Raw genomic sequence first — 10870 nt, 5'->3', positions numbered from 1 at the left:
CGGTTTTTTTAAAAATAATTTATTTATATATTGAAGAAAGCTAAAAAATTGCCTCTTGTCTGCTGATTTTAGTATGAAAAGTGGAATAAATTAATTTTCTTTGACATTTTCGATCACTTGCACTTTTTCTAGTTTATTGAATTTGGCATTTTTTTTTTTTTTTTAATTTTGAAGAAAGTTTTTCAAAGTATAATCCTGATAAGTCCACAGTGCATAAATAAACATCAAAATATTTTAAGTAAAAAAGTTCAATTGTTGGAAATAAATAGTCACAAGAAAAATTGTAAGGAACTACTGCAAATTTTATTTTCTTGCCATAACTATATTCTAAATATAACTTTCTGGCCTTTTTGCTTACTTTGTTTATAAAATTTTTGATACGGATTGGATTCTGTCATTGTTTATTATACTCCCCTTTATTTTTTGCACAAAAAATTACAATACAAACAAGTTTTAGGTTATTATCCCTTCTTTTTTACAGTTGGAGTTTTATTTTGATGTGACTTTTATTTATACATTCTATTGTGTTTTATAGAGGGCCTCATGCGTATCAGATGCTATTAATATATATTTGAAATCTTCAATATTTAAAAATAAATTATTTATAAATATTTAGTTTCTTTATTGTAAGGATTTTTCTCAATAAAAATTTTTATTTACGTAATTCTATAAAAAATATTACGGTTCAAAAGCTCATTTTATAATTATTTTAATTGAACTCATTTATGATAAAAAAGAAAGTAGTGAGGATAAGTAATAAAATATACAATAATTTGCTTTTAATGATTTTTCTTATATTTACGTTGAATCATGATCTTACAAATACAGGGTAATAAAATTTTTTTTTCCACCCCTTCCTCGGTTTCGACGGCGCCAGTTGGCTCGCACTCTCCCGGCAGCTTGTCGTCTTGGAGGCTTAACTAAAAAATTAATAAAAGTCAATTAAAAAATCGATAATGAATTCTGATAAATTAAAAAAATTATTTTAAAAGTTAAAAATTTTTTCTGTCTGTGTAACTACCTTCAGATATTGTTCCATTGGTTGCTGACTCTGATCCATTAGCTGAAGGAGTTGATCCTTCAGCTGATCCATCATTTACAACGTCGTTTCCTTGTCCACCTCCAGGAACTTGCTTTACTACCGCCGAGCTTGATGCTCGCGTGTCAACGCCATCAAACCCGAGCGACGTATTTTTCGGTGTCTGAGCTGCTGGTTGTACCGTTAATGGTTGAACATCTTCTGCTTTGTTGGCGGAAATAAATTCGTTGTAGGACTTAATGGCCGCTTCAATTTCTTGCCGGCGCTTGAGTAATTCTTGCTCTGCAAAAGAAAAATATATTTTTATACTTTATAAAAAAATTGTGATATGTTTATTAGTTTCATGAACAAAATCTTACCCCGTGCTTCGTCCTCCATAGTTACTGTAACAGAAAAAAATATTTATTATATTAGTTCAATGAGTTTCATAAATAACAGAAAGGTTCAAAATCGATTTACGTATATAATACTGAAGTTAGCCGTCACCTGTTAATTTTAAAAATTTCAATAACAAATTAATTACAATAAAAAAATGCTTTTAAAAATTTTCACTTGTAATTTTTATTAATTTTCACACGTGGAATTTTTTAATTAAATTTTTTTTATAATAATTTAATTATTATAAAATTCTAAAATAATTTTTAATGTCCGTCAACTTCAGTGTCACTTACGTATATAATAATATAGAATATTAACTTTAATTTGTATTTACGTGATAAAAGATTAAAACACTTAAAATAACCCCTGAGTAAAACCTTTTAATCAAATAAAAATGGCGGATAGATAGAAAATCAGCCACAATTATCGCACCTTTAAAAAAATAATTATTTTATTAATCTTTTATATTTAAAAAAATTAATTTTTGTAATACGAATTATTAATAAATAATAATCCATAAAAATTAAAATAATATTTTAAATAAGGTCGTACAAAGAATCTCACAAATGGCAATTTCACAGCAAGTTAAGACGCAGTGGGTTGCAGTGAACTTTTTAATACGGCACGCGTTCTTGGAGAAGTAATGTGACACCGACCACAACATCTCTTTGATTTTAAGTCACTATTTTCACTAAAAGCATAACAATTGGTTAGAATTTCCGCACTAAATTTAAATCGTAAAAAATCAGAAAATAAATTGTTCCTTCCTTACTTAATTTAATATACTTATATTATTTTGATAAAATAAAAAAAAATGCGCGAAGGAACTTTTATACTTCTATGTGGATATGAAAAATTGTAGATATAATTATGTTTCATCGAAGTAGCGGTGAATCCCTTTCTGATAGCGAGAAAGACACTATTGAATGGGAAAGACAGTCTTATATTGATAAAATTTTGAGATTTTCTAAGTAGCTTCTAATTATTTACAATATATAAATTGTTGAAATATATCAATGGCATACATTTATTTTTTTGAATATAATAGTTTTCAAAATTTTAATGAAAAAAAATTTTTTTCGTTTAATTTCCTACAAAACCTGGTGTTAATGTCTTTTTAAAAATGTTTTGCACGTTTCATAAGCGAAGTGGATGAGGTTGTACTCTACACTGGCATTACAAAAATCAAGCGATTTTTTTTACTAAAATTGTCTCTATTGATTTTCTTTTTTTTTTTTTTTTTTTTTTTTTTTTTTTTGTTAAAATAATATTGTAACGACATTAAATAACCTTTTCAGTAAATTAAGTGAATACTTACTTGACTTTAATTACTTGCTGTAAAATTCAAAACACATGTATAGTTAATCCAAATAGAACTAAATAAATTACGTCATAAAAATTTAATAAGTATCGAATATCACTTATAATTTTTTTTTCTTTACGAATAATACCAAAATTATTTCTAACTTGAAATTATATTTAAATATTTATCAACATTCACAACACAGACCAAATGGTATTTTATTTTTACACTACTTGGTACAATTTTGTTGTTTCTACAATTTTTCTCAATTTAAGTACATAAATATATTTTTTTTTCATTATCGTCGCAAAATTTACATTTTATACAATTCGTTTCTTTCTTAAATATCTAAATTAAATTTCTTTAATCTTTTAAATTTTGTGAAAAGTTCAAGTCGAGATTTGTTTTGCTTAAGAAATAAACTATAAAAAAAATTTGTTCCCTTAGATCTTGAAAATATGAAAATTTTTTTAAAATTTGCAAAGATTATTTTTAATTTTATTAGTTGTGGTCAAATTTTTGACCACTTTTACCAATTTTTTTCATAGAAGTTGAAACTTTTAATAATTATAATTATTATTATATATAATATTTCATTTTAGAAGTACGTAAGAAATATTAGTTCTGGTCAAAAATTTTAAAAAACATATTTTTGGAGAATGCAATTTTTAATAACCTTTGCTTAAAAATTTTTATAGAACCAATAGGAAAGCCACAATTTCCAAGCAACAATTAATTATGAATAGTTGATGAAAAATGAAATCGTTAATAATTTGGAATCTGAATTTTAAAATTACTGTGATACTATTGGTCTAATGAAAAACTTTAGTAAATAACAGTTGATTAGCATGAAATTGTCAACAACAAATGTTTTTAATTATTTTTCGATAGAATAAATATATTCGCCGTAATTTCCAAAATTGCGACTCATAATAATCACAAATTCGAATCATATTCTGTATGAATCGTAATTGCTAAATTTGAAACACTTTATTGGTCGTGAAAAATCATATTTACATTTTTTGCAGATAATGATTTATTTTTACGAATAATATTTTCACTGACATTTAAAAATGAAGATTCATCGGATTCCTAAAAACTCGAACTGATTAATTAAGAATTGTTTTTTCATAATTATAACGAAAATATCAGCGCTATGAAAAATTAATAAGGTACGTTTTTTTAAGAGAAACACATTTTTAATGTCTAATTTAAATAATTTTATAATAGGATCAATAGGAATAACGTCATCATTTCTACGTTAAAATTTGTATTAATGAGTGGTTTAAATTTTTCATAATTATTAATGTTAAGTTTGAAATCACCACAAAAAGTATCGGTCAATCAAAAATTATAAGCAATACTTTTTGCAAGAATGACATTTTTAAAAATTTTCATGCATAAAAATTTTTATTGGACTAATATTTTCGCCATAATTTAAAAATTACAGTTCATAATAAATGTTTCAAATTTAAGACAATTATTGTGAATACTATCTTTGAAAATACAATTTTTCTATTAGCTCAGTAGAATAATCACGAGAAACGTATTGTGAAAATTAAAATTTCTACAATTTTTATCGTAAAAATATTTTTACACAACCAATTTTCGCCTTTGCATAAAAATTCAAACCATTTAATACAATTATGATTTTATCAAATTGCGATTTAACAAAACCAACTATGTAATTGTTGGCTTAAAATCCTGTTACCCCTAGCATAATGTAAATATAAAATTGTGCTTTTTTTTTACATTTGTGTCTTTAGTCTCAATCTTATCTATAACTTCTCCATCATTGAATTTTTGTTTCCTGTCTTCACATCAGTAAAAAAATAATTTATTAAAATGTATATTCAACTTTATTAACAAAAAAATCAACTTACCGCAAACAGATTTTCTAAATCAGTTTACTGTTTTTATACAGTAGCAATCAACTTCTCCATCATCAGATTCTCGTCCATCTTTGAATGTGATAATATAATTTCCTAAAAAATAGTAAATATTAGTATTAAGTGTTCTACATGAGTAAACTGTATATTTGTCATTGTTTCAGTCGCAAAGCAGACTATTTTTGTTATTAAGTCGCGAAGCAGACAATTGTTTCAGTCGCAAAGCAGACTATTTTTGTTATGAAGTCGCGAAGCAGACAATTGTTTCAGTCGCAAAGCATACTATTTTTCAGAGTTATAAAGAAACTCTTCTTTGCCAAGTCGCGATGCGGACTTAATTTTTTCAATGTTCGTTCACTTATGAACAAAAATACAAAAAAATTGTGATTATGAAAATGCCCACCTCCCCTTGTTAACCATCCTTATTTTATTAATTATAAAATATACTAGGAGTTCATTGTTGCTATATGTAAAATACATGTACATTAACAATATTAATTTCATTACTCTTTCATTTATGTATGTTGGCAATGTAAAAATAATTTTCTATCATAATTATCATCTTTAAATTTGGATGAGTGGTAGGGTAGAAGTACCGCTTGTGGCTATTGTAGCGTTTATGGCCATTTATTGTTCAAATCAACGATAGAAATGAATTTATATTAATGAACCATTACAAACTCAATTTGTTTTAATAAAAATTTTTTAAAACTCACCAAAAATATGGTCATAATATTATAATCTTTTATAAATTAATTCAAACGTTAACTGGCCAAGAACGGTGCTAAGGTGGCCAAAGACGGTATTTCTACCCTATACAATAATAGAAAAATCTCATTGTTTTTCAATTCTCTTTCTTCATAATAAGGAACAATAGTTCAAAAATGATTTAAAGAGCACTATAGCAATATTATTGATGAGTTTGTATTTTGATCATTACCATGATATTATAAGTTGTTAAACGATGCAGAATTCTTACACATGTCAAATAAGTCACATCGTATGTGTTGAATTCCCTTACTAAAATCACTTTTAATATTATTAATGTTGTACTTGTTACTTCTTCGATGGGCTGCGTAATAGTGGTAATTGTTAAAATTAATTACTGTAAAAAAATGAGAAGATTGTGCATCTTCAGGCCCTGATTCAATAATCAAATTTACATTAAAATTTTTATCCGTAATGAATGTAATTAATTTTAATTCCAATGCGTTACTTATTGCAATCGTTGAACCTTCATTACCCCACAGTTTATCCCAAGCTACCATTCTAATGAAGTCATATAATTCTGGATTCTCTACAACAAAACTTTCACCATTATCGTCTTTAGCTTCCACTTCGATAAAACCGGTCTTACATAATGTATCGTAATATTTTTGATATTTAATAATTTGAGTAATACAGCAGAGTTTGACTTCTGCATATTTCTTCTCATCATTAAACAGTAATTTGGCTATAGAACGATAAAAACAATTACCATCTGGTTCGACGTTATAAACAATAAAATGTTTAAGAAGTTCTGAAGAGAAAGAATCAGTCATAACTTTTTCATCATCTGCATCGAGGTAGGGCACGAATTTAACAGATAAATTTCTCATATAAATACTAAGGCCTTCAGTAAGATCACGGTTGTTTTCGTTAATTTTTTCAATATCTCGAAGACACTTACTGTCTTGTATTTCTTGAAGAATTTTATGAATTTGAGTTGAAATACAATTTTCAAGAAAATTCATGTTTGGTGAAATTACCAAATTACTTACTTTCTTGGTGGTAGCTTTATTGACATAATAGGTTAACTGATCATCTACATCGATCATTTTGATTTTTATTCCATTCCAAGTTGGCAAATCAAATTTTGGAGAGCCACTTTTTCTGTGAGCAGCAATGAAATGCCAGTTTACTTCATTTATTATTGTTATGGGGATAACTGATGAATATGTAATATTAGGTAAATACTTAGTAATGTTGACGAAATTATGCTTTGATCGTTCAACACCAAAAACAATCACATTTATTTTCAATGCAGAACATAGAACATAAAAAGCACCATGATTACCCCATTTTTTTTCGCACGCAATGTTACGTAAGAAATCATTGACAGTAGGGTATTGTTTATCGTCAACCGGAATACCACTATAATATATAATGGGTTCATATATGGATTTATTAGTTAGAACATAATTGATTATAAAGACTTTGATATTGATGTATTTTTCCTGATCACATAGAACAACATCGGCAATTGCTCGATATAAACAATTACCATCTGTTAAAACATCTGCTAACAAAAAATCGTTATTTAGTGCACGATTTATTTTGGCATCGTTAGCAGATAATTCGGAAGTTTCTAATGTATATTTATCAATATTCACGGGATATTTGATGACATCGGTTGTATTTTTTGTTATGGAATCTTCAATGTGATTGCAAATTCTAGAAATAAGTTGACTTTGTACCTGCCAAATATTTTCAATAACTCCAATATCTTCACTCTCAGCTATATCGAACAATAATTGTTTAATTAATGCAGAAGATACATTCAAACTGTCGTCGTCAACTTCTTCTACTTCTTCAACTTCATCAACTTCTTCTACTTCTTCAACTTCTTCTACTGTTGAATTTTTCGTTTTCATTTCTTTTTTTTGTTTTGCTTTTATTTGAGCTTCAAGAATGTAGCTTGGTTCGCGAATTTTCATGTTGCGATTTTTTCGACTATCTATTATTTCCGGAAGCACACATTCTTTATAAAACTTAGTTAGTTCGGATTCCATTTTTGTTTGCCAAAAGTTATTATCTCTTTCAATTATCTCATATTTTAAGCCTTTTGGAGTCCATACTGCAAAATAACATTTTTTTCTATCGGTGATATGCAACTGCCCTTGCACTTGATAATAATAATTGTGTCTGTTTTTTAAACACCTAGTTTTTGAATCAAAAATAGCCGTTACTGCTTTCTTTCCTAATTCAAGGGATTCATCTGGTGACAGATGTTTTATTGATTCTAGACATTTAACTTCAACTATAAAATCGTCACCAATGAGACCATCTGGTGTTGCACCTAAATATTCAATATATTTGTCGATAAAGAGCCCACAGGGTTTTATTTCTTGTGGTTCAATTCCAAGTTCCTTTGCCAAATCATTTAATGCTCGTTTTTCAAAATCACGGCCAAACAGAATTGAGCTAAGATTATTCAATACTGGTGGATAGACAATTCTTTGTACCAACGATGAACATGAAGTAGCAGCTCTGCGACAACATATCGACCCAAAATTCGATGCAGTTATGATATCTCGCCGATATTGATGCCACTTTGCCGAATGAGCTTGATCCATTGTTTCCTTCATAATTTCATCACGTTTCTTTTGTCGATCTTTCAATTTTTGGAAGTGTTCTTCTTCTTTTCGGTTGTACTCGTATAAAGGCATGTCATCGTCTTCTACTTTTCCGTATGATTTGTCAGCGCCGTAAAATCGTCGATGAGACCTGCCTTTTAGTTTCCTGGATTTTTCAGTTCGAAGTGCCTGAGCCTTCTTACTTTTTTCCAACTTCGTTAATTCGGAAGGAACTTTCAAGCCCATGTGTTGATGAAGTTTTGTTCCAACTTCCTGAGTATCTGATTGAATTACAGCAATAGCTACTCTGGAATTAAACAAGTCGCGTTGGCTGTAATTAATTCGTCTTCCTCCCAAAGTTTTATTAGCTATAGAATTAAGCCCTTCAACTTTGTTCGTTGTGAGATTATCTAACAGGCTATCCGCATGCTTAGATAACCTTGAAACAATTTGAATAATATAATTGGATACATTCCAACAAGTTCTAAACTTGCGATAATGTTTTCTTTTATGCCTTCACAGCCATTATCAGTTTTGTTCGAACACTGGCTATGGTCACCAAAAAAATGTTTCGGCATATTCGTTAAAATATCGCTCAGTTTGTTTATTTGTTCATCTCGATCGCAATTACTTTTCTTAATCTTTTCAACATTATTTTCTACATGTTTACGCATTTTTACCGCGCTTTCTTTAACATACTTTCGCAATGTCATAACATTCATCACTGTTGATGTTGGAATCTTTATTTCTGAAGCATTAACAATGTGCCTACAGAAGTTACGGAACAAGTGATTTTTACATTCAATCTTCTCAACTCCAATGTCATATTCTTTGTAAGGGTCATTGTTAACGATAGATTGATGAACACTACTATCACCATCTCCAATGAAACTTTTATAAATCAATCCGTGCGAGTTAATACTTTTTGTGAAGCCCTCTACAATAATATCAACTTCCATTCTTGTCGATGGATCATTACGAGCGTAATTTTTGAAACATAAATGATCAGGTGGTTTTTCCAGGCCGCGTTTTAAAGATGAAGCACAAAATGAACAATATTTATTTTTCATTCCACAGTACAGTATTCGTCCAGTACGTAAGACAATAATGGTTGCGAAACCCGACAAAGCATCATACCTTCCATTTTTGCATGAACGTTTAGACCAGGCGCCATCAACAATTACTGTTATGTACGGAATTTGAGTACCATCGTGAATAATAAAATCACCCTCTTTAATTGCTAATTCTCTTTCCATTTCTGCTGCTTCAGCCATTTCTTTCTCTGATGTTCCCCTAATAGAACTTTCAATCTTCTGACGATACTTCCGGTAAGTCTTATCTGTCATGAAATGTATATTCATAGTTGCTAGCTGTTCTTTCAAGTTTGTATAGCCTATACCACTTATCAATGATCCTAAAACAGCACTTTCATTTAATGACATTGAATTTGTCGATTTCTTTGACTCAGACCAAATACTTGCATGCTTAAGACAATTTTTGCATTGCCAATACATTTGAGTCAATAATCCTTGGTCAGTGGAACGTAACAGTATTAGATCACGAAAAAGACCCTTACAAGATCCAGTATGGTTATTATCAAATGCTTCATGTAATTCATGCATTATCCAATCAAAATCATGAATGCGTCTGGTTGTTACGTGTTCTTTGAAGTATGGCTCATTTTTATTTTCTTGATCAAGATGTTCATTGTTTTCTTTTTTAAGGTTATTCTTTTCTGGAACTGTTGGAGTTGAATCATTAATTGAGTTTACATAAGTTTTACCTTCTCCAGAAGGTTCAATATTATCAACTCCAGGGATAGAATCATTTTCTAATTGATCTTGAACATTTTCTGAATTGGTTTTGCAATTTATACTCTCGGTATTATCAGGCTTGTTAGAAATAGGTTCATGAAGAGTAACCATTTCTAGCTGTTTTTTTGTGCACGGTATTTTTGTGTTAATAAAATCGATACTGCAATGTTTTTCTAAGTCATAACGTGCATTGCCTTTGTCTTCAAAAAAATCAGAAAAATCAGGATGACTAGATCCATCTTCAGTATTTAGTTCACATTGAAGCAATTTTATTTTTTTGCATGGAGCTTCATGTGAACTGCCTTCAGCAGTATCGTGGTTTGTATTGCTAAAAAAATTAAAATTGTTACCCATATCTTCATTCCGCTCTTCTTCGGATCTTTCCATCTTCGCGAGTTCTTCGGTTTTCTTCGTTTTTTCTTCTCTCCTGGTTTTCCGACTATTGAATTATGAATATCATATCCATTGTAATACTATGCTAATGAAAAGAACGGAGCATTTATATCAAAGATGAAATTGAAATGAATTAATAAATTTCGGTAATAAATTTTCAAGCTGTTGAAAGTAAAAAACTGGTTGATTATTTTAAGTTAGTCTAAACTAATGAATTTGTTAAACCTGTATGAAAAGTTATTAAAATAAATTACTTTTCTGTCAAATACTTTCTTTACAATAAGTTGTGCAAGACCAGCTTTGAGATCTAACCATATTATATCGATTCCAACTGCGTGGCCTCGTTAAATTATAAAGCGAGAATCTCTACGGATCTAGCAATATTAAAAAAAAAAAAAAAAAGGCCATTCGGCAGCCGAAATGGAAGTAGATTTCATGAAAATGAATGTAAAAATCTAAAACATACTTATTCTACAGATAAATACGAAGGTCATGTTCTAAGATGAGCTTTATTGTTCAATTTCCACCTTAGGATCATAAGTCTTTTTTTGTGTACCAGTGTACTTAAAGATTTAAAATATTTAATGAAAAATAATATTAATTAAGCGTAAGTTAATTAATTAATTTGAAAATTTCAAATTCTTATCATTTCTAAACTATTCAACCGATTTAGCTCATCTCCGAACTTAACCTTGGTATTTATCGATAGATGAAGTATG

The 10870-nt window shown here is 28.8% G+C and overlaps 1 protein-coding gene across 1 annotated transcript; it reads right to left on the bottom strand.

Annotated features, from left to right (window-relative positions):
- Nucleotides 1-809: 809 nt before the first annotated feature.
- LOC141526588 (uncharacterized) lies at nucleotides 810-1994 on the bottom strand. Its single transcript, XM_074241623.1, has 5 exons — nucleotides 1970-1994; nucleotides 1736-1849; nucleotides 1399-1422; nucleotides 1022-1321; nucleotides 810-920 (listed from the first exon to the last, which is right to left on the bottom strand). Exons 3-5 carry the CDS (start codon nucleotides 1415-1417, stop codon nucleotides 817-819), a joined length of 423 nt encoding a protein of 140 aa, XP_074097724.1. The 5' UTR covers nucleotides 1418-1422; nucleotides 1736-1849; nucleotides 1970-1994; the 3' UTR covers nucleotides 810-816.
- Nucleotides 1995-10870: the final 8876 nt, after the last annotated feature.

This window comes from Cotesia typhae, unplaced genomic scaffold, assembly GCF_013202065.1.
Source record: "Cotesia typhae breed Kobodo isofemale line unplaced genomic scaffold, CoteBio_Ctyphae contig_35, whole genome shotgun sequence".
Classification (NCBI taxonomy): domain Eukaryota; kingdom Metazoa; phylum Arthropoda; class Insecta; order Hymenoptera; family Braconidae; genus Cotesia; species Cotesia typhae.
This window is presented reverse-complemented; position numbering and strand designations above follow the sequence as displayed.